At 46.3% G+C, this 22,626-nt stretch overlaps 12 protein-coding genes across 12 annotated transcripts; 5 read left to right on the top strand and 7 right to left on the bottom strand.

The window, feature by feature from the left end:
• Window positions 1–991: 991 nt before the first annotated feature.
• Window positions 992–3,449, top strand: N7511_006255 (uncharacterized protein; the record flags this gene model as incomplete). The annotated part of the gene is made up of 4 exons (XM_057128632.1): window positions 992–2,042; window positions 2,105–2,519; window positions 2,578–2,890; window positions 2,955–3,449. 4 exons carry the CDS (start codon window positions 992–994, stop codon window positions 3,447–3,449), a joined length of 2,274 nt encoding a protein of 757 aa, XP_056983188.1.
• A 358-nt stretch (window positions 3,450–3,807) lies between these two features.
• N7511_006254 (NAD(P)/FAD-dependent oxidoreductase) lies at window positions 3,808–5,262 on the top strand (the record flags this gene model as incomplete). Its single annotated transcript, XM_057128631.1, has 1 exon — window positions 3,808–5,262. One exon carries the CDS (start codon window positions 3,808–3,810, stop codon window positions 5,260–5,262), a length of 1,455 nt encoding a protein of 484 aa, XP_056983187.1.
• A 323-nt stretch (window positions 5,263–5,585) lies between these two features.
• On the bottom strand, window positions 5,586–6,408 carry N7511_006253 (uncharacterized protein; the record flags this gene model as incomplete). The annotated part of the gene is made up of 2 exons (XM_057128630.1): window positions 5,586–5,712; window positions 5,777–6,408. The coding sequence occupies 2 exons, from the start codon at window positions 6,406–6,408 to the stop codon at window positions 5,586–5,588; spliced, it is 759 nt and encodes a 252-aa protein (XP_056983186.1).
• A 760-nt stretch (window positions 6,409–7,168) lies between these two features.
• N7511_006252 (Short-chain dehydrogenase/reductase SDR) lies at window positions 7,169–8,057 on the top strand (the record flags this gene model as incomplete). The annotated part of the gene is made up of 2 exons (XM_057128629.1): window positions 7,169–7,719; window positions 7,784–8,057. The coding sequence occupies 2 exons, from the start codon at window positions 7,169–7,171 to the stop codon at window positions 8,055–8,057; spliced, it is 825 nt and encodes a 274-aa protein (XP_056983185.1).
• Window positions 8,058–8,467: 410 nt separating this feature from the next.
• Window positions 8,468–9,342, bottom strand: N7511_006251 (uncharacterized protein; the record flags this gene model as incomplete). The annotated part of the gene is made up of 2 exons (XM_057128628.1): window positions 8,468–9,051; window positions 9,129–9,342. The coding sequence occupies 2 exons, from the start codon at window positions 9,340–9,342 to the stop codon at window positions 8,468–8,470; spliced, it is 798 nt and encodes a 265-aa protein (XP_056983184.1).
• A 2,219-nt stretch (window positions 9,343–11,561) lies between these two features.
• Window positions 11,562–12,494, bottom strand: N7511_006250 (uncharacterized protein; the record flags this gene model as incomplete). Its single annotated transcript, XM_057128627.1, has 1 exon — window positions 11,562–12,494. The coding sequence occupies one exon, from the start codon at window positions 12,492–12,494 to the stop codon at window positions 11,562–11,564; it is 933 nt and encodes a 310-aa protein (XP_056983183.1).
• An 875-nt stretch (window positions 12,495–13,369) lies between these two features.
• On the bottom strand, window positions 13,370–15,045 carry N7511_006249 (uncharacterized protein; the record flags this gene model as incomplete). Its single annotated transcript, XM_057128626.1, has 5 exons — window positions 13,370–13,593; window positions 13,651–13,805; window positions 13,869–14,764; window positions 14,819–14,983; window positions 15,028–15,045. The coding sequence occupies 5 exons, from the start codon at window positions 15,043–15,045 to the stop codon at window positions 13,370–13,372; spliced, it is 1,458 nt and encodes a 485-aa protein (XP_056983182.1).
• Window positions 15,046–15,303: 258 nt separating this feature from the next.
• N7511_006248 (phosphatidylinositol-specific phospholipase C/glycerophosphodiester phosphodiesterase family protein) lies at window positions 15,304–16,579 on the bottom strand (the record flags this gene model as incomplete). Its single annotated transcript, XM_057128625.1, has 2 exons — window positions 15,304–16,264; window positions 16,314–16,579. The coding sequence occupies 2 exons, from the start codon at window positions 16,577–16,579 to the stop codon at window positions 15,304–15,306; spliced, it is 1,227 nt and encodes a 408-aa protein (XP_056983181.1).
• A 770-nt stretch (window positions 16,580–17,349) lies between these two features.
• On the bottom strand, window positions 17,350–19,040 carry N7511_006247 (uncharacterized protein; the record flags this gene model as incomplete). Its single annotated transcript, XM_057128624.1, has 3 exons — window positions 17,350–18,006; window positions 18,058–18,752; window positions 18,980–19,040. 3 exons carry the CDS (start codon window positions 19,038–19,040, stop codon window positions 17,350–17,352), a joined length of 1,413 nt encoding a protein of 470 aa, XP_056983180.1.
• A 491-nt stretch (window positions 19,041–19,531) lies between these two features.
• N7511_006246 (uncharacterized protein) lies at window positions 19,532–20,239 on the top strand (the record flags this gene model as incomplete). The annotated part of the gene is made up of 1 exon (XM_057128623.1): window positions 19,532–20,239. The coding sequence occupies one exon, from the start codon at window positions 19,532–19,534 to the stop codon at window positions 20,237–20,239; it is 708 nt and encodes a 235-aa protein (XP_056983179.1).
• A 223-nt stretch (window positions 20,240–20,462) lies between these two features.
• On the top strand, window positions 20,463–20,924 carry N7511_006245 (uncharacterized protein; the record flags this gene model as incomplete). Its single annotated transcript, XM_057128622.1, has 1 exon — window positions 20,463–20,924. One exon carries the CDS (start codon window positions 20,463–20,465, stop codon window positions 20,922–20,924), a length of 462 nt encoding a protein of 153 aa, XP_056983178.1.
• Window positions 20,925–21,705: 781 nt separating this feature from the next.
• Window positions 21,706–22,451, bottom strand: N7511_006244 (uncharacterized protein; the record flags this gene model as incomplete). Its single annotated transcript, XM_057128621.1, has 2 exons — window positions 21,706–21,797; window positions 21,863–22,451. 2 exons carry the CDS (start codon window positions 22,449–22,451, stop codon window positions 21,706–21,708), a joined length of 681 nt encoding a protein of 226 aa, XP_056983177.1.
• Between the last annotated feature and the right edge of the window lie 175 nt (window positions 22,452–22,626).

Genomic DNA, 22,626 nt, shown 5'->3' with positions numbered 1-22,626 from the left:
CGAAGGTGTGCAGATCCTTGAGAATAATCACCTGAGGACTATATCATTGTCCCCGGATCATCCCCATCAGATGACTACTTTGTTGATTTGCTTTACACAAATTCCCTCAAATCTCTTTCTATTCAAGAAGTTCAATAGTGAAACTGACGTGTCATTTCTTTCGGACTCAACCCTCACCAGCATATACATGATCAGGACTTGGAAGTCATCTAGGAGCAGTGTTTATGACAAACGAAACATCTGTTTACTTGCAAAATCACTTGTCTCCGATAAGTAACCACATAAAGCGAGCATGGGCCAGCAAGCGTGAATTGATCAATTAAAATTGGATATGCTGTAAAAGGTGTTCACCTTGTTGGAACAAGTGGCCAGTTGACCGCACTTGAATTGACACTAGCTTATTATTTTGGATGAACTATAGAGTCTGAAGATATACCTTGTTGAATTTAGACGCTATATTTCAATTTCCAGTGTTACTCTAGATACATTACTAGAATATTTGAATCAAACCGGTCGGCATTGTTCCATCACATTCGCCAAAGGGTAGGGAATCTCGGTCCCACTGATTCTACTGCTCACTCGCTAAACGAGTCAACTGACTTATTACGCGGTTGAATACCACCATATCTGCACGCCATGTTATCAGATGTACGATTTATCCTGGCTCTCTCCTGATTTGATGAATTCAGTACAGCGCAACTTGAATTCTTTATTCCTTTCCGATTTTACCATTAACTTAGTGTCGAGGGTGATAGCTTATGTAACCCTGTATCTTTCGCGCAAAATGGTCCAAGGTTTACCAAAAGATAAGAGAATTATGCACCTTGGTCATATCCTGGTATTGCAGGCATCGATCATCTTCACAACTTCATCTCGCTGTATCAAAAATTGCCGAGCCATTCGATTGTGATCGGAACAATTGGATATCCTCAAGGGTTCATAAAATCAGCAATAGTTCACAGGGGTATTTCCCCTCAATGATACGAACGCCATGCTCACAGAACCAAGGAAACGCCACAATGGTCAACTACAAGCTTGTGAGCCATGTCGCAAGGCCAAAATCCGCTGCGACCATGAAAATCCAGCCTGCTCACGCTGCGTTCGACGTGGTCTGAATTGCGTCTACCACCCGGCTCCTATGACCAAACGCCGCGTGCCAAGCTCTCATACAGCTACACGCTTCGACTTGACTCCGCCTGGAGGCCCAATGACCACCCCAGTTGTTAATAGCGAGTTCCATATCCCCATTGCAACTCACGACAGCTCTAGAACTCCTGCTGTTCCGGCAGAACCTGGTTCTGTTGCAAGCTCAAGGATGACAACCTGTTCCAATCGGAATGCGTCAGCCCGAGAAGAATTAGGAGAACACGAGACAACTCGGTTCTCTGCCGTTTTTCTCGAGAACATGAATAGCTTAGGTCCAGTAGTACTTGAAACAACGAAATTTAGCCACGCACTGGACCGAGAGCCTGGGGTGGCAACCTCAACTCACCTGGAGTTGGCTGTTAGAACACTTCTCAACTTTCCTACCGCTCGTACATGTGATATATTGATGGAGGGAATTGATCAGGTCTACGACGTCTGGCTGTCTCCAACCCATATTCGACATTGCCTCAATCAAGTGTGGACAGAATACGGTGCTGAGTTGGGAGAGCATCGGACTCGGGAGTCTGTATTGAAAATGGCCAATGACCTCTTCCTCAATCATACAAAGCCTCAATCAACGCCCCAATGTGACATCGACTGTGAATATGACCGAGTCGAGTGGGCGAATTGGTTTGGAGGGCCTGACCTGCGATGGGAAATGCTTGGCATCCTTTTCAGCTGGTTTGGGATTGCATTTAGATGCAAACAAGAGTGGGACCCTGTTTTTGACCTGGCTGAGCAGCACGGTCGAAATCGGAACACGGCAGCAGACAGAATGAGAGAATGTGCTGCTGCATGTATGAGAATGTGTGAGGAGAATTTCGAAACAAGTGATATCATGGTGATTTGCATGAAGAATAGCAGCAGGTTGCAAAGCATCATCATCAGTGATGAGAGTAAGTAGTGATCTGTGACCCAATCCTGGTATATAAAAATCTCGAAGCTCATCGCACCATAGGTGATCGTGTACAGGTCGATTATGGAACTGTCCGGAGCGCATTCATCTCCGCAGGATTGCATCGCCTTGGGACCCTCGAGGAACTGACACCCTTTTCTCAGCATCGGGCATTGCTTGCCTCATCGATGTACTATCAGGACAAGTGTCATAGTTTGTTTAATGCGCGACCACCGATGTTGAACGATCGCTACTGTCAATGTCCACTTCCACTTGATCTTTGCGAGGCAGATGTCTACGGTGGACGAGATAGACTCGCAGCAGCGCTTGCGAGACTTGACCCCAACGGTTGGAATTCAGATGGTCGAATTCTCACGTCGACATGGCTTCGAGCACTCGCGATGTTGAGTCCGATCCGCGAGAGCATGTTACAACTTTCTCTGAGTGTGAACCTAACATTCACAAAATCACAAATAGAGCAAGTCCTCCGCACATAAAACAACTGCATATTTTGCGCTAACATCCACTGCCTGCAGGGCGCTCATTTCCCAGTTAGAGAACACAGTCGAGTCATACCCCCCACATATTCAGTATTACAGCAACATTGCACAGCCATCAAAGTCAAATTCTTCCATCCATGGACAGAGCGCTCACGATAGGTACATCGTAACAAGGATACACCTGGACGTATTACAATGCAAGTTCCTTCTACAACGTCTGATTGTTTCACGGGGCCTCGGTGGTGGCCAAGACTTGTTTGATATTGCCCAGGAAACAATTTCTGTCATTGTGTCCCTGTGGCTTAATCGCGATCAAATTCAAAGCTTCCACCACGCCTTTGACTGGATTGTAAGTTTGGGTTGAAGCTTTCTGGTCACATGAACTGAAAAGTTAAAGGAACTGACATTTCTAGGCCGTATCATATGGGATGCCTTGTGCGGGAATTCTTTGCGTCGAGCTTCTCCGGGTGAGTGATTTGGCGCCTAGGACTTCAAGAAATCAGTCTTCAGCTACCGCTCATGATGTTGTCCAGCTGTCCCGGTCGGAAGTCGTTCAAAGCCTCATTATGTTCAAAGCTTTACTGGATTGGATACGACCAACGGATAATAATTCAAAGCTCAGCAGAAAGTTCAAAAACGTTCTCCAGAGAATTATCGACACCGTATTTGATGCTATGGAATCATTGCCGGGCGTGCAGCTTCAACAAGCACCGAACGAGAACCACTTCCGAAAGGATTACGGGGCGCAAGAGCATACGTCTGCAGAACAAAATATGTCCCATGTGACGGATGTTCAGCAGCATCTTGATCCTGAGCTCACCACCATGAACGATATGGATTGGCTGAACACTGTGGATTGGACGCAAGGAGATTGGCTTGAACAAAACAACCCGCCCTTTCTCTATTAGGAGCTATTAGTGGTCTCTTATAATAGATTATGGGCCATTGAACATCAGCGAAAAGTATTTCCATTCCATAGCCATTTCACCATCGGAGTGGGGTGCGGAGTCCGGAGTTGATAGGACTAAATCAGCCCATCACGTTTCATGTGCCTAACAGTCGCAATTAAATGCCGATAGATCGACATTTGGCGTGCTTATCTTTCGTCTGAGCTCACCAGTTTATTTATATCTTCTGGAAATGAGCGACCCCCGGCGCAATTGGCAATCATTCGATTTGTACGAACAAGGTTATTGAAAGGCTTAGCCCTGTTTTTTTGTGGAATTCGCAAGCTCAACCCCTATCAGTTGATTATATCTCCCCGACATGTCCTTGCAAGACGCCTTTGACAGAAGCCAATTCCCTGTTGATAATCCGACAGTTCCATTCTGGCATCGAGACCTCGACGCGCTGCACAATCACCGATCAACAGAAGAACTTCCGGCGTCAAGCGATGTTGTCATCATAGGTGCAGGCTACGCCGGAATTGCTACCGCTTACCATTTGGTTAAAGGAGAGGCAAGTGGGAAGAACCTCTCGGTCACGATACTCGAGGCCCGCGGAGTCTGCTCTGGCGCAACAGGACGGAATGGCGGCCACCTGCGGCCTGACCTTTACACCCCGATGACAAGGCTCATGGAACGAGTGGGTACGGATTTGGCTTTGGAGGTGCCTGAATTCGAAATCGCGCATTTACCTGCCTTGAAGGCCCTCATCGAAAAGGAAAATATCGACTGTGACTTCACCCTCACCAGGTCCATCGATGTATGGTGTAACGAAGAAGCCGCTCTCAAGGCTAAAAAGATGTTCGATACACTTCGCTCCCGTGACTTTGAATTCATGAAAGATGTCTTCTTCGTTCTCGGCGAAAATGCGGAGGGTATATCTGGTGTCAAGGGAGCCAAAGCATATGCTTCTTTTACGGCCGGAAGTCTGTGGCCATATAAACTCATTTTGCATCTCACCAAGGCGATTCTTGGAACCGGTTTAGTTAACCTCCAAACCCATACTCTGGTGACTTCTGTTACTCAGCAGTCTTCCGGTGCATTTGTTGTCACGACACCTCGAGGCTCAATTGTTGCCAAAAAGGTTGTGTACGCAAATAACGCCTATATCTCAGGCCTTCTTCCGCAGTACGCTCCAGCTATCGTACCATGCAAAGGACTCTGTACTCATATCTCTGTACCTGACGGCGAGAGAGCGCCTCTGCTAAACAACTCCTACATCGTGCGCGAAGAAGACAAAACGCTTTCTTATCTGATTCCTCGTCCGGATGGTACCATCGTTGTCGGCGGGGCAAGTTCAAGGCTTCAGTGTTTGCCAGATCAATGGTACAACAATACAGATGACTCTGTGCTGATTGAAGACATCAAGAATTATTTCGATGGCTTCATGCAGCGGAACTTCCACGGGTGGGAAAACAGCGGAGCTCAAGTGGACAAAGTATGGACCGGAATCATGGGCTACTCCTGGGATTCTCAGCCCCATGTTGGCGTCCTTCCTGGGCAACAAGATCAGTACGTTCTTGCAGGATTCAACGGCCATGGAATGCCCGTGGTGTACTTGTGTGCCCTGGGGGTTGCCAAGATGGTTGCCAACGGAATTGAATTTGAAAATACCGGTGTCCCGACGGTGTTTAAAACAACCAAGGAAAGACTCGAAAATGCGAAAAATGATCCTTCGGGGGAGACATCTTTGCTAAAAGTTGATGTTTTGTTGGCATCAATTGATTACAGACTTTCAGTAAATAGTATCAGTATGAGAGTAGAAGTCAATTTTTAGCATATCTGATCTTGGTTTCAAGATACGCGAAACCTTTCTAAAGCTCTTAGCGTCAGTGATTGGAGAGAAGAACTATGATAGAATTGACTGCCGATTTCGAAGGTCGATCTCAATGTAGCTGATTTTTGAAGGTACGCCGTCAAGCCCGTAATGAAGAAGTTTTATTTATCGGACAATTTCTGTTGAGGCGATAGCTATTGCGGCTGTTGTCTGCGTCCAAATTTTGTTGAATATCATGCATCGCTGAAGAAGTTGGAACAGGGATACATTTTACAGATTATATAAATATTTTGTGGTAACATAGCATATATAGAATCTAAAGGCTAGGAAGACGCAGCGATCATGCCATCGGCTAGGTCAATCAAGGTGTCGGCTGTGGCGTCCATCTTCGTATCAAAGATCTCAATACATGACTCCTTCTCATAGACTGAGCAATAAGCACCACGGAAACTATCAAGAAAAAATACGAGTTAGACACCTTTCCTTGGTTGATTTTGGAGTAAACAAAACTTACCCGGCCTTGACAGCTGCACTAACATCCCACATATGCGCCGCGACGAACCACTTTTGGTCCTCGGGAGCGAACTTTTCGAGCATGGGCTGATATGATCCCATAGCTGGCTTGATCATAGACAATGGAAACTCCAAAGCAGAGCCATGCGTCATAAACTCGTGGCAACTGACAAGGTTCTCAGCCGGCATGTCGAAGCCTGCTCGTTTGAAGTATCCGCCCACTCGTTCAGTGTCGCCCGTAGTCAAACACCAGATAGTGAAACCATTGTTCCTCAACTTCTCCATCATAGCTCGGCAGTCTGGTCGGAGTTCCAACTTCGAGTATGCGTCCTGACACAGATCTCTCTCTTCGTCGGTGGCAAAGGATCTAGGGTTTTCGACCCCGGACATGTACAACACGCGGTAAAAGAGAGCTTTGAACACCTCCTTGTACGGGGTGCTTCGCTTGGACATGTGCAGCATCAATGACTCCAGCTCGGACGCCTGCATCCATGCAAAACCGAATATTTTGGCATTCACGTTGTGCTCCAGTAGGCGCGGACCGAGGATATGGTCAATTGAGTTTAAAAAGACATCGAACGATACGCAGGTACCGACGACATCAAAAACTGCATGTTTCTGGGGAGCGATCATCTTATGGAGAGCACCGAAGTAGAGGTGAAGGAACAAAATGGAGATTACTCTGGGTATTGAAGATGTATTTTAGAAGTCCTCACGGTTCCTGGGCTTTGAATAGTATTTAAGAGCCACACCATCCCCAGTTTTATGTCCATACAATCTAAGAATGAAAGTCTCTCGACTACGGAATGGGGATGTCCGATATCTGGATTTCGTCTACAATCCATTCGAGCTCCCCCGCCTGAAAGGAGGGTTGGATTCCGTTCTGGTTAACTCCGGCCCCCACTCCGGCTATCAGAATTGTGATACCCCACTCCGTGATAACATGCCAGCTTCAGTGGCGCAACTCACGGAGAGTCACTGGAAACGAGAACGTTGATCCTATCAATGCCATCAGAGCAATACAGATGTAAAACAGTATGTCAATTTGCGAAGACATAACGGTAAAATGAATAGTGTATCATATCAACCGTTAAAATGCACCACTAACAGTAGCGAAGTGTGAACTTTCCCCCGATAACTCCGTAAGATAACTCCGTAGGATAAGTTGGTCCTTTTTGATTGGAGTGCCTAAGAGGGCAGCAAACGTCACGGTACCTTTTTCAGACACGTGCACGTGGGCGCATCAAAGGAATTCATTCACCTATTTATTTCCCCTTCTCTTCTATTTCAAGTCATTTGGTTGGGGATAAAAGCTGATCAATAGTAAAATTGGAACTACTTGCTGGAAACAAAGTCTTCCCGTCGCAAATTCGGCATACGAGAGTTCAGCAGAATGCCCAAAATCTTTCTCATCACCGGAAGCTCAACTGGCTTTGGCCATGACTTGGTACAGGAAGTACTAAACCGTGGAGACATTGCTATTGCGACCGCTCGCAATCCAGCATCATTGGAATTCGAAAACACCACAGAGAAGAACTATCTGCCGTTGGAGCTTGATGTGACAAGTGTCGAGTCCATCAAAGCTGCATTCGCCCAGGCTGTCAAGCACTTTGAGAGAATCGACGTGGTGGTGAACAACGCGGGATATGGTCTCTCGGGATGTTTCGAAGAATATACCGACGCCCAGATCCGAATGCAAATGGAAGTCAACTTTTTCGGTCTTGTCAACGTTACTCGAGAAGCCATGGCGACTATGAGAGATCAAACGCCTAGCGGTGGCGTAATTCAACAAGTTACCAGCGTGGGTGGACAACGCGGAGCTGCTACCTTCAGCCTCTACGCTGCAAGTAAATGGGCCGTTGAAGGCTTCACTGAGTCTATCGCAAAGGAAGTGAAGCCCGAGTGGGGTATCAAGTTTACATGTGTTGAACCAGGTGGTTTCAGGTGAGTTGGCTCCCCGTGAAAGACCAAAGAGCTACTTTTACTGATTCAACATGTGTCCCATTAGAACTGATTGGGCTGGTCGCTCAATGACATTTACTGATCGTCATCCGGCTTATGACCATTTGGATGCTAAGAAGACCATGATGGCCCGACATGGAACTCAGCCTGGCGATCCAAAGAAGGCAGCGAGAGCATTTTACGACCTGGCTGTTATGGATGAACCGCCCCTGAGAGTGCTGCTTGGTTCAGATGCTTACCCAGCTATTCTGGCAAAGTTGGAGGACCAGAGAAAAGACTTCATGAAGTACGAAGCAATCAGCTTGAGCACCGATGTATAGAAAATGAGCCTTATGTTTATGTTGATTTTGATGCTGTGCCTTGGATAAGAAACATAAATAAAAGTCTATCAGCTTGAGAATTTTCATGGTTATGATTCCAATAATGCTGACGACTACTATGTCCGTTCATATGGGTCTCGACAATTGATCGTCATTTCAACGACCATGTTCAAACAGATTCGTCTCGCTGTCTAACTATTGAACGGGAGTCGGATTTATCGTCTAGAAGAATCAATGATGTTCATAGTGGCACTGCCATGTCTTCTCTGTATCCAACCACATCCGAAACTCGGCACGGTGACTGTGGCTGAACTTTACATAGAAGTTACATGATATAAGGGGACAAAGGATGGTGTAGTAGAAAGATGTTCGCAACAATAGCGTCGACTTTTAGTTTGAAACGTCCAGGCTTAGTGGATCTCTTCGAAGGCCCGGGTAATGAACGATCTTCCCTGGATAATCACTTTCTCGCCAGGGATTCTCCATGAACCTGTACCCTCTCCTTCAAAGCCATTCTTTATAGATGGCACAGCATCTGCATCAGGGCCCACCACATACTTCTCCTTCCACCCAGAGCTCCACTCCTCCCTTCTAGCACTGACCTCACCTCCAACCCTCTTGACAGACCATGCACCGCTCTCATCTTTCTCACTGGAATGAGTCTGAGTCTGTTGAAAGGCCAAGTAGGTTCCCCAGATCCGACCCAAAAAGACCTTAGTCACCGTCGCCTGTCCGGACTGCTCCCCAGGAGTCAGGGGGGCATCATCGGACTCCAGAATCCACGAGATTCCTTTCTTGGCTCCTTCGGGGCCCTCTCGGAACGGCAGCTCCCGCCAAACCTCCTCAAAGGTTGTCATAGGTGCACCGGGAAGATCGGCTCGAGGCATCTCTCCAGTCTCAAGATCGGTACCATCGGATTGAGGGCTGAAGTTGCCGACATCCACAATTCCGATCTCGTTCAGAGAGTCCAACTCGCGCGTGAAGAGCACCTTGACTATATGATTGATCAGTTTATATTCGAATAATATGTCGCAATACATGGCACAGTGATATAATGTCAGGGTAACGTACGTGGGATCTCCTTAGGGTTTTCCTCAATTCTGGTACCGGCCATTGCCCAGTCAATGTTTCCAGACTTGATATCCATTCGCAAATCAACAAACCATTCTCCCACGGAGAGAACAATTGTGTCGGTTGTCTCTTCGGGGATTTCTGGGACCCATCGGAGCGAAAGGCGGGTCGAGAATCCGCAGGTTGAGCCTAGTTGAGCACCGGTGGTAGACATTGTGTACGGAAGACGAAACTTAGGTAGTGCTTGGTGTTCGCGGGGCTTGTTATAAGATGAGATCTAAGCACAGGTTATCCAGGGAGATTGTTCAAAGCCAATTGAAACTCATATCTGGTCAATTGTCTCGACAGTGTCGCTATATATGCCCCGCTGTCCCGCCTTATGTAATCCTCGATCTTCCGAATCGGGGATTTTGAAGCGATTCGGTTGAAGACGACTTGGTTTCGCGGGTTTCGGTAGAGTAAAGATAAGAATCCTATCGTACGTAATTAATAATCGCTTATATTCTAGACGAACACTTGCTAGCTGTGTAAAAGACGTGGGTTTGGCACTGTAGTGAATTGCATGTTGCGTTGCTTGGCACGTTTAACCAAGATCAAAGCCTCCGTTATCGCAGTGGTGATTGTTGTTGCTAATATACAGCTGAATTCGGCTTAGTTCCAGAGTTTGGTTATGTTGGCTTGAAGGCTGTGGGGGCTTTGGGCTGTAAGCAACGACAAGCCTCACACGACCAACGGCCGTTTTTGTTTCATTCGGTGGGTTTATCCATACTCATCATGTCAATTAGGCCAGGTTTCAGTCAAATCCGAGCAAAAAAAAAAAAAGAAAGATCTCAATGCTTAGCATCGATATGAAGAAGGCAAAATCAGTGCGGTGCGTTAGGCTAAGAGACTTAATACACAATATCCCAAATCAAGGCTTAACTGTGCTACCGCTAGGCTTGTTGAGAACACCATGGAAAATTCTTGTAGTATATCATTTAGTTGCGTATTAAGCTGCTGTACTCTATCACTAAAGCGTAATCCTCGGGCTGTTACTGATTCGTAGAGTATCCTAGACATATGAGATGAGAGGTGATATAGATGAAGAACCCGGAGACTATCTGGTTGCATGACCGCATCTCACGGGATTTTGACCACGTCTAATTACCAATGTGGTACAAATCCTGACCATGTGACTTTCTGAAACGCACTCTCCGGCAATAACCTCAGCCCAATGAAATCCTCTGTTAAGATAAATCCTCGACTCAAGCAATACATGACACAAGCAAAAGAGACTGGAACCAAAGCTCGAAGGGGTATTTCCAAGTCAAGATCCTGCTTAGGATCATGTTTCCTGAGTCTCTCCGCAAGATGGCTAATCATGCGTGTTTTAGTCCTTATTTTCACTTCAGTCTAGCCTGTAACCTTGCTTTTGTGAATCCTAATTGAAACATTTTCTTACGAATATTTAAGGGAAGAAGGCCCCCAAATAATCCATAGGCTAGAACGGTCACACTGGTTATACGCCAGAGTAACTTCTCTGTCGAGGAAGGGAAGTCGGAATTCCACGCAATAAGACATACAGAGCTGAAGAGAAGGATTGTTGGTGCAATGATCATCTCCGCCATTGCATCCACTCTTGGAATAGAAGAACTTGGAATGCGATCATATGGTCGTCGCTGGGGCCGAGTAAAAAAAGGTGTATTCATCCATGGATATAGTGAAGGATTTGTCTATAATATCTCAAGAATCGAGAAAAGAACTACTCATCTCTGGAGAGGAACTGGAGCGGTGACATCACCCATGCATAGGCAATGTTTACCCAGATTCCCTGGTAACTCAGCCCCCGCAGGAGGGCGCCGATGGCCCAGTACGAAGTGGATCATTTACCCAGCTCACTCCATTTTCCCCCACAGAAATCTATATTTGATACTCACAATCGTTTTCTGATTTACTAGGCCGAGTTGCTGTAATGGATTTGTCAAGTACTCGATATGGTGCGTACGAGATAGCAGTCCTCCCAATGTTGAGGACTAACTTTTTCAATTCAAAGACCAAGCCTGTTTCAAGAAGCAAAGAGAGACATCCCACCAGTACTGTCTCTTTGCAAGTGCACGTTCGCAGTAATTGCTTGAGAGCATAAATAGTTGACAAAAGAATAATTCCAACTACTTTCATGTCTCAAATAAGAAGAGTTCGTTCAGAGTTTTTAGCGTGGTACCTGGCTTTACGATCTAGAGCCTCTCGATAATAGCTGCGATAGCAAAGAGACGGAATCCGCTACGTTGAATGGAGGTCATTGGCTTTGTCGGGGACTTTGATAGCGCCCGCAGGACTTGAGCTGACTCACGTCGCTGCTTTTACCCAGCCGCAGAGTATGTAGCCGTGCTTGTCCACCGGCTGGCAACATTGGCAGCATCAGCAATAGGCTTTTTATCAAAAGAAATCTTTTTTCTAATAACGCCCGAAGTTGGCGGGTATTTTTCCTGCTTGATAACACTCGTTGGTACAATATCGCACCATGATCCGCGGTCGCAACTTTGGCAGCCTCTGCCGTGCATGCTTGACCCATGGATGCCTCTCATCGGGCAAATACCGGGAAATATGAAAATATTCCCCTTCTGGTAGGTAAGGTATCCAAGCAGAGCCAGGGTTGATCCCCAAAATGGCGAGATGCTTTCGTCGTGCGTAATTCCATGACTCCGCGATGAGGGCCCAATCAGCTTGTCTTTCCCAGGCAAACACAGCTCTTTTAAATTGAGAGCTCTTCAGTCCTTCGAAGAGTCTTTGTAGAGTGGGTTCATTTTCCAACACATGCCCCTCGACTAGTGCTTGAAATGCCCTCAACCGGGCGTCATCACCAACATCAACCATCTGAACAGGCGCATCACCTAAGAATCCAAATAGGCCAGACTTTAAAGCCGCTTGCCTAGTAATATGAAGAGATATTCCCGCCATGGTCACGTCAAGGCTGCTTTGACTCTCCGCGCAAGACTCAATGTCGCCCACCTCCTGGTTGTTTATGCCATGATAATGAAGCGACGGGCTGTGATAATCGAGATAGGGCGAACCACCACCATCAATGGCTGCCAATAAGTAAAAAGGACTAATGATATCAGCCACAACGGAAGGCTGCATCCCAAGCTTTTCTGCCCGACACAGGAACATGGCGATCGGACTGTCTGGGACGTCAGAACATCCCCAGGCAATATAGCGCAGTCTGGTCCAGTTGAAATGCAGCACATCGCGCCGAGGCTGCACCCAGATAGATGCCAAGCTAGTCGACTCTTCTAGCTCCACCCTGTGCCCTTCTTCCATTGCAATTTGCCGAGACTCACGGTTGATGCATGCAAGGGCTGGCGGTTGATCGTTTCGGTGCATTTCCATATTTGCCCAGCAGGATTGATTGGAGTCCAGCCCTTTGAAAAAGAACCAAGCAGCGTCTTCTTCTGCAATACGATATGGTAGGCAAAGCTTCCAAATCATACGGCGTAGCTCTAGGGGCAGCTTCAAAAAGCAGTGGAAGGAATCATTGTTTATCTGTACGCTTAATTGTGAGTCCCTACAATTTAAGGCGTGGGAGTCAATAAATAAACAAATACACCTACCATGGTCATATGAGAAACAACTGCAGATGTCTCCAGTGTTGTATGATGAAGTGCTGTTATCTCGTCACCTCACATACGATATACGAGGGCGTAAAATGCGAAGAAACGATCATTGAATGGGCAGGATGAGGAGTTTATAGAAAACAAGAGAACCTTGGCAGTGAGCTGGAGACGACCTCGGGAGGGGTTCGCGGTGGTTACCTAAACATTCGGGTCTCAACGATAAATACGCCAAATGATACCTCACACGTCACACATCAACTGCATTTCTCGTTTGACTCAGGGTCTGATAGATGATACAAACTACGTCAGAGTGATTCTAGTGCCACAGTCGTGTGGAGTGACCATTCAGGTTCAATCATCCAACTTTGACAGCCCCTGTTGCTTTGAAAGTCAGTACATAATGACTTCACAAGTAGGTAAATACTTAGTTGCATAATTCATGTCTTAATTTGGTCAATATTTAGGTTTAAGCAAAGATATCCTTACAGTGAATGGCACTCGTGAAAGTATTGGGAGTCCAACGGAGCCTATTTGTGAACAATATATTTTTATTGAATCGTCATCGTGCATGAACCAGCGGGACAACATCGTTATATACCGGAAGGCCCCATGGTGCTCCGCGTCATTTGATATTTTTGTTGCTTTGCAGCTCTACGGCCGCAAAAGGTTGAGGGCTCCTCCAACCAGATGCAAGCTGCCTGCCACAAAGATCTGCGCTCCACCTTCTTGGGTACTTATCTGCTTCGCCTGGTTCAACGCCCCCTCGATGGTTGGCTCTGTTGAGAGTACAGCCTCGCTATCGAAAACTTTCCACAGTGAAGAGTAGGTAGAGCAAAGATCCGGGAAAGGTGTCTCAGGCACTTTAAGGGTTTTGTCTGTGACGGAAATAGTTAGCTCTACGCGTGCATACAATAATCGGATCAATCACTTGCCTATTCTCGTGGTCCCATCAATTCTCTCCTCGTATGTGGTGAAGATAACGTAATCTGGCTTCGCATTGTGTCCTTGAAGAGCATGCGCTAAACTTTCCATTAAGTCCGCCCCGTCACGTTCTTCGGAGAAGTGACTGAAGATAAGAACACGGCATCTGAATCATGCAGTGCGCTGTGAGTCCAGTGAAATCTCGAATGAATGAAGCTGACCAACTCACCTCCGTGGTTTCACCTTATCAATGTTATTTGAATACCATTCTGCTGCTTGTGTGAGACTCAGAGGATTGTGTGCTCCGTCTACAAACCATTGAGACGCCCCGTCTTCGATAATCTCGAATCGCCCGAGCCATGAGAAGTCCTCGATGCCTTTGAGAATGTCTTCTGATTCCAAAATATGACCTGGTGCCTTGAGCTCTAGGAACGTTTTCGCGAGCTCAAGGGCTAGGGAGGAGTTGACTCGCTGTACTGGGACACTTAACGCTTTCGCTTTGGCGGGAAGATGTTCATTGATCGGAATGAACCTGAGACTGGTCTTCTTTTCAGCAGCGCGATCACGCAAGACTTTCATCGGTCCTTCTTCCTGAGGAACGGAGAAAGCAGGTGTTCCAGGCTTGAAAATCCCCGATTTGTGCCAAGCAATATTTTCGATCGTAGGACCTAGCTGATCAACGTGGTCCAGTCCAAGGGAGGTGATTCCCGTCGCGACAGGTCTCGGTATAACGTTTGTAGCATCGAACTCTCCACCATGGTGAGTTTCGAATATTGCCGCATCAACATTTTCCCTGATGAATGTATGGAATGCTAACAATGCCAAAAATTGTAGGTATCGAGGCTGTCTCGTTGTTTCGACTTCCTGTCCCAATCCTGAAGATGCAAGACTTTCCCACACTTCAAAGAAGTATTTCGTAAACATATCCTCCGTGATCGGTCGATTGTCGATTTGTATTCTCTCTCGAATACACTGCAGATCTGGGGAGGTATATAGCCCGATCCGTTTGGGAAATCCCGTTCTCAGCCCGTGCGCATGAAGAAACGAACGGGTGAACGCACAGGTACTCCCTTTACCCTTGGTCCCGGTGATATGAATAATATTAATATCGCTGACATCACTCTCCTGGGTCAGGTCAGATCGATAACGGTAGGAGTGGAATCCATTCATCTGTCATACCGAGTGTCCCAAGATCTGCAGCCACTCTTTCATTCCAACCAAACTGGGTATACCTCTGACGGTTGGGGTATCACCCGGAATCGCGGCATCCTGATTTATACGAGAAAGTGCTGGAGTTTTCGGTCGGGCTTTCCGCCGGCGCGTCGCTAGCAGTTTGAGCGCGTTCTGTGATGATTAGATAGAGTTTCAAACATTCTTGAAGAAATTACCTCGTAGCTGCGCTTCATAGTGGATAGTGCACTATCATATGAAGGTGGAAGATTGACTGCTATCTCAAAATGAATGTCCTCGTGGAGCAGGATGTCTTCTCAGCACGTGACATCACAAAACTAAACAGATCGCGGAATTCCTTCCGCCGATCGAACTACGGTGGAGACTATAGATCCCTTGATCTCACAGTGGCAAGGGTAAGGAAGTCAGGGCTCAATAAGAGAATTACTGTTGAGCATGGCCTGTATATTGAAACCACCCCCAATCGCATAAAGTTAACATAGCGCCATCCCAGCCACAATACACCAATTCCAATTCCATCTTGTCGCCTCAACCACATCGTCCACATTCAACATGCCGACTCCACTATCCACCAAAACCCGCCAAAGCTTGATACGCAGGCTCACAGGCCAGGAGGGGATACTCCAGAACCGTGAGACCAAGCCTCTCTCTGCAGCCGCCCTGATCATCTTCTGCATGGTCTGCTTCTGGCTGTCAGTGGGACCCCACGGCCACACGATGCCGACCGCTTTAAACAGCGAGACACTAGCATAGTAGGAATTTTCTGTTGTGTATGTAGAGTTCTGCGATATTTCCTTCAAGGGGGCGTCAAAGAACACGTATCGATCTTCATCGGCAACTACATGATCAAATAGTGTATTTCCTGTTCCGACGACAGTGATAGGTCCACGTGTAAGGGTCTTGCTGGTATCGTTCCATCGGGTCAACCAGCCACCGTGGTGTAAGGGAGCTAGTTGGCTGAGAAGAATTGGCCATGTTGCATTCCCATCTGTCTTGATGTCAATGAGAAGGGTGACGGTTGCCGTAGGATCAAGTTCGAAGATGCCAATTGATGCATTTGTGGAGGAATTCATGTTCAGATTGGAAAGTATTTTCTCCAATGGGTTGACGTAAAGGGTCTTCAATGTGCGATCGGATGATAAGGAGTGCTTTCGGTGGCCGACAAGAAGGTTATTGCCATCAAGCCAGACATCTGCCTCCACGCCTGTGCATCCGGCTGCAATAGCCTCGTATAGAGGTACTGAACGCCAGTAATCATTATGTGAATGGCAGGGGACAGGTTTGATCCCCTGACTGAAGTCTTTTGGCCAGGGACTCAGTGCAGAGACTGAATCTGCGGGTTCTTTCCATTTTTGTACGATTTTCTGCAGTCCGTTCGATGACACTGGAGGCTTGAGTCGATCCACCAGTGCAAGAACAAATGAGAACCACACTCTGAGAGATATTTAGCATCAAAATTTATTGGTGTATGGAAGACACCTACAGTACAAAGATACCTATCACTACAATGACGGTAAAAGCGACGACCAAAATTCGATTTCGGTTTGCTTTCTTCTTTCCCACGATTATTGGATTGAGTTTTGACTTGAAGCTCACAAGCCATCGAATAGTACCTTTCTGTTCAGAATCATAGAAAGAATATGTCGATATATCACAGGGAGTAGACGGTTGTCGGCCTGGTATGGATGTGACACTAAGTGAATCCGAGTGTCGAGATGGAAGACGGGAGAAAAGCGGAAGAACACCCATGGTTGGAATAATTCGCTCCCCTATATTAACGAATAGATAGAACTAAGGTCTCACGAATTTTATCTTTACTAAATGGAGATCTCAAGAGTATATAAGCACATGTTGGCGCAGGCGTAGCATGGAGATTCCCGAGCTTACATTGGACTGACCCATACCTGCTGATTCTCAAATATGACATAACGGCAATTCAGTTCCTGAAGAATTACCAAATTTTCGATTTTCTATTTTTATCGAGGTGAAGGATTCATGCAGCAACTGATCATTCGTGATTTAGGGGGCCGTGATGATGTTGGGGGCGGCAGGATTTGAGTTGATGAAACCAACAACATCACTTTATTCATAGACAGGGCAGACCAGGGTCAATCTCGAAATAAAACATTTTAATATTTAATCGGTCGCATTAGTAATATTAGGAACAGTTTGCATATGTCTCTAGGAAATCATGACAGCCATCATTTCGTGGCAAAATCATCTACTTCAAAGGTGCCATTTGTTTACAACTTCAATATACGTATCTGTCACGCAAAATAGAGGCTGCATATTATATTATTTAATGGACTACCATATTCAGGACAGAAAGCCACGCATGTGTATTTGTAGATTTACCGGATTACTTCGTTCAGACCCAGTAATTACAGGAACAGGAATGACTTTGGATTGCTTCGGAGAATTTTCAACTCTAGTAATGTCAAGGAAACATCAATGATTTGGGAACCCAATTCAAAATCAACAAAATGGCATCGGTATAGTGATAACGTATGAGAAAAAGGTTATTCGAAAGTATCGACGCTGGCCATGCCCCCTTGAAAGCTCAGAACCTCTACAGCATCAACAAACAGCTCTTGGCTGATACCTTCACCCAAATTCGCAATTAGAGTTGCTGTTGATGATTCACCACTTAATTCCAGGGATATATCCCCAATGGCAATTGTCAAACGCAGGTTGTCTTCAGGATCGGGTCCTTTAGAGGGCAACAGCCTTTCAGCTTGGTGGAACGCTCGATGGACCGGTGCCAGTTGAAATATCACGCTCGACGTATTGGGACTCTCAGGTGCGGAATCTTTGGGGAAGTATGCGCCGAATATGACATCCTCTTCTCCAGTCTTTCTAGAAACCAGGATAATTCTTGCTAGTTCAGTTGCGGATAAGCAAGATTTCACATCCTTGACGTCTACTTCCTGAGAAGAGTAGAGGGTCTCTGGTGCTTCAATCGGGAAGTCTTGGGGTAGAGTCATTGAAAGTTGACTTAGGAGCGGAAGATTCAGGATCAGCCCCTTGGAAGGAGGCTTTGTCTTGACCGACGGCACAAATAGTTCTTTCAACACTTCTTGTGCTCCAATCACCGATGATGGAGGAGTCGTGAATTGAAAGGGTTTGGCCGAATGTAAAGGGCCTAGGACTCGAGGTAGACCCAGAAATACGTTTTGCTTATTCAGGTCAGTAAAGCTTTCAAGTTAGGAGCGCAGGCTGATACACACCATTGAGCTACTGAGGATACTGTCAAAGGCTTTAAAAGATACAGCGTTTGATGACTGCCCGCCGTGCACGAATGCCGCCAATATGCAATCCGTCGTTACTTCAATCTCCGATGGAAAGGATTTCAGATTATCTGGATCAATCCCTGCAATATACAGCTGAGTAAGGAGCATCAAACGAAGCAGCGGCCTAAAATCCTTTTCCGGGATTGATCCGCTCGTCAACGTGGAGTTTGATGAAGGAAAATGTTCGGCAGGTGGGTACTGTGGCCCTTTCATTACTGCTGTTGGAAACTGCACATTGCGCTTGAAATTACCATACGTGATAATTTCAAGAGCTTTTCGAAGGTGATAATCGTCTCCAAGGTTTCGAGGTGATCCGGCTGGGGTGCCTTGCGGCTCTGTCATGCTCTGAAACAACAGGATTCGTTGCTCCGCGCTGAGACGATCAGGGTAAACGAGTGCTGCTTCATCATTGTCTCCATTCAGAAGCTTGCTTCTGTCCAGTTTGAGAAGAATCATCATGCCTGTGCGTAGTACATCCAGTGACAGAGTACGATGTGGGTCATTTTGGTATGGAAATGACCCTAGCCGCAGGAGGCATCGGTGAATGATCGGAGCAGCTTCAGCTATGTATGATTCCAACTCGGGAGGAAAAGTGCTGATCATGAAATCCTTCAAGTCGGACACCGTCCAGACTATAGCATGTTAGCCTCGTGAAGTAGAGAGTACGAGCAAACTCCAGGCCTTACATTTTGCCGAATCTGACTCGGTGCAGAAGACGTCGAAAATCATCTGAAACCATTCTCTTTTGGCAGAACTCAAAAATAGTCCCGATAGACGTACTTTAAATTGTTCCTGAAGTTCCTCTGGCGTCTGTCAGTAAATTGCTTTCTCGCAAGGATTCATCCCAAGTTCGTCATACCGCGGGTTTGTACTGGTGAAATAAACTCAGTAGAAGACTCTTTGGCTACGGATTGACCCATTGTTAAGTTTTGGATTCACTGCACTGTCGCGATGATGGAGGATTGAGATGTGGGATGAGGGGAAAAGGGTAGGAAGAAGATAAGTTGGCACCTCGATTGGCACCTCGATTGGCATTTAATCAGCTGACCCGGGGAATAAAGAAACCGACGTAAAGTCTGCCTTGTCTTGACACTTCAATTTGATTTGATATCTATTTCTTCGTCCTTGGGCGCAGAAAACCAACTGTACGTCATGCCGAGCATTTCTGGCCCCGATTTACCAACAAATGCGACACTGCCTTTTAGCGTGCATGACCCAACATGGGGCGGTTCGAAAATACGTCTCCGTCTGTCATGTTTCAGAATATGGGGCTAGAGAGTACTTTATATTATGTTGGTATTCTGCAGCAGAAGACGTCAAGGCTGTTCTCCTACTCTTAGGCCTCTGACTGCACCGATAACCGATCATTTCATTCTCGTTCCCAACCTTTTTACATTGTCCCTTATACAAAATGCGTCTTCAACTCTCATACATTGTCAGTGTCGCTATTTTGGCTACTTTTGTCAATGCAACAGGTTGCAACAAGTGTTTGAATCAGAATGAGGACGATATTCGCCTTGGCTGCTTCAACAAATGCAAAGATGCCTTCAATCCGAGCAGCGGCGAATACCAAGTGTGCCGCGACCAGTGCACCGAGATCGTCTTCAATGATCACTGCTGTACCTCATCTTGCAGCAGCAAGTCTGATGTGTGCCTCAATGACTACTTCCATCGCATAGGATTGACAAAACGCGACTCGTCTGATGAAGAAACCTTACATCGATCACAACTAGATGCGATCCGAGAGAATCCCAGTCTCCTTGACAAGCGAGCCTTGCTTGCGGGTGACGCACCGTACCATCTCATCCGAAACACTGAACAGTTGCGCTCCTTGAATCATCCGGATTTCAACGAGACTATTGTGCACGACGTGAGTGAGGATGGTGGTTTAGGAACTCTTGATCGCCGGGTCGACCACGGCAAGGTGTGCTGCTTAGCTGCCAAAGCAGTGCTGAATGCAGGGGCAATTCAAGTTGGGCCTGCCCTGCACAAAGACCAGTGGAGCGAGGAGGAATACGCTGGACTTGTGCTGGTCACCTTTGGCATTGCGGGTGCCTGGAGTTGCAACTACTGGTACAATGTGCAATGTATCTTTTTCAACGCGAACGCTGCTCCATAGCGAGTGAATTTTTGTACTATCTTTTTATCTTTAGTTATGATCTTATTTGGTTTTTGATTTACTGTTTTAAAGTCCTGTTCATAACCATTGGTAGTGAAGATGCGGCTTGGGGCCGTTGGTTTGTTTCAGCCCCCGCCCCCACGTTGAATCTTTCCTTTCAGCAGTTTGTCTTATATTGTCTCTAAACCCAGTTCTCATCTCATTACCCAAACATCTCGTCTCTATGGCTCAAGAATCTTCAACATTGATCTTCTTCCAGCGGGCTCTAGCAGTTGCTCTTACGATCACTGTGTGCCGTCAACTCGGTACATTCAACACACCTTTGTCTCTCTTTCTGCCCTCCAATGTTTTGACGGATACGCTCGACTCACTGATTTCTGCTACGGTCGCAACGGCTGCGCTCTTCTTTGCATGGCACATCGCGGGGCCGTTGAGAACAGACTCTTCTACTTTTTTCACCGCAAGTCTGAATTCTTCACGCTCTTTTCTCGCCAGCATTGTTCTTGTCTTCTCATTATGTGAAGACTCCCTTTTTAAAAGAGTTATTCTTGCCTTAGCTGTCGGGGCATGCTGGACTCTCGGGTGGAAGGTCACCGTGGCTGAGCAACGGAAGTCATATTGGCAATTTTTGAGACAAGCGCTGGTTTTGAAAGTGCTGGAGCTATGGCAGAAGGGCAACTTTTAAAGCTGATCCCTGGTTCAGTGGGTTTGATGTTTGGTTCAGAGGGGCTTTGTCAGGCCCGTTTTCTCCATAGTACAGCGTTCAATTTGAATCGGTGCAATACCCAGAGATTTCTCAAGCTATCACCCTTCACATTCTGTTTTATTACTTCAGTCAATATCATTGCTCGTGCTTTCAATTATGTTCTACCCGCCTTAGATTATTAATTTTGGTAATTGCCGTGTACTGTCTGACAAGCTAGTTCGGTTCAAAATCCGATGTGCTTAGCGTACGGATTCATATCAGGTCAGAAGACTTATTTCACGTTCTTGATAATATTGCGTATTTTTTGAGTCATACACACTGAAGCTAGAGTAGGACATTATAAAAGTTAGTCCAGAATACTGTGTAAGGAAATTGGTTGAGGTCAATATATCCAGGAGGGGATTATATATTTCTGATCTCTCTGCCCACCATTCATTCCATGAGTTATCCGAAAATGACTAATATTCCTAATTTCAGAATGCAAAGTCCTACCCGATCAGTTGAAAAATATAATGTCTAGTTGAGGAATGACGACTTCATTGCTATAGAGTAGAAGAGTGTAGAAGAAAAAAATGAGTTGTTTAAGTCTGGAGGTTCATCAATGTATGGTGAACCTCGAAAGTTATATACTGAAAAACTTCTGCTTAAACTAAACCTAACATAATGTCAATCCGATTCTCAACACAACCAACTAAACATATTTCTTCGCTGTATTTCAACCCTGTCACTCCGGCCATTCACTTCCGTAGTCGCAGTCCCATCATTGGATATTCTTCCACACTTCCTTGGTATAGACCATGCAGTTGTTTGTAACCAGGTTGTATGAAGACCACTTGCGGGCGTACTCCAAACCTGTAAACGTTAGAAACTTGAGATTACAAAAGCAGGTAAGCAACGAAAAGTGCTTGTCAAAATACCTTGGTTTGTGATATAAGCTTCTGTCGCTGAAGTCTCCCCCAGGTACTCATATTTACTGGTCTTGCTGACAGTGACCCATTCTCCCTTTTTCTCGTTGAAATAGTGGTTCGCCCACCACAGGTTGTCGACTTGCGATTCGACCTTCCCGCCAACTGGTGTTTGACCAAGCTTAGTGTCAGCTTCGTCACTGATCATCTCATATGCCTTGGCATCAAAGGCCTGACGTCCGGATCGTGTGGCACTGTTAAAGAACTGGCCCACAATAAGTCGGACATGCGAATAGTCTGGCAAGCACCTGTACTCTCCGTAGGCAGGGGCCCATTTCTCGCGGAAGGCGTATCGCTTGCCATTTTCAAGCTGCACGCCCTTTTGGGCTGCAGCGAGGGTCATGGCTTCATAATTGTCTCTGTCGACCGTCTTTTGGTCTGGAAAGCGATCTGCAGAATTGACTGCGAGGCAGACACTGATCAAGGCAAAGAGGAGAACAAGGACGCCGCTGAATGGCTTCATCTTAATAGTTTGGATGATGATGATGATGTTGATGCTATTGTTGTCTGAGTAGTTGGTATCGAAATTTGGACCGGACATCATCGTTTTATATCAATATGGGTGGTACAGAAAAGCGCAGCTTCAAGGACATATTCCATTTTAGCCCCCATGAATGCGATATTGGAAAAGCAACAGAAAGCCTCGAATGATGATGCCCAGGTGGTGTGGCGATTATCGCCAAGGAGAGGATGGATTTCAGCAGTACACCAACTTC

This window comes from Penicillium nucicola, assembly GCF_028828085.1.
Source record: "Penicillium nucicola strain IBT 29836 chromosome Unknown utg000006l, whole genome shotgun sequence".
Classification (NCBI taxonomy): Eukaryota; Fungi; Ascomycota; class Eurotiomycetes; order Eurotiales; family Aspergillaceae; genus Penicillium; species Penicillium nucicola.
The sequence above is the reverse complement of the archived record's forward strand: the minus strand, read 5'-3'. Positions and strand labels throughout refer to the sequence as shown.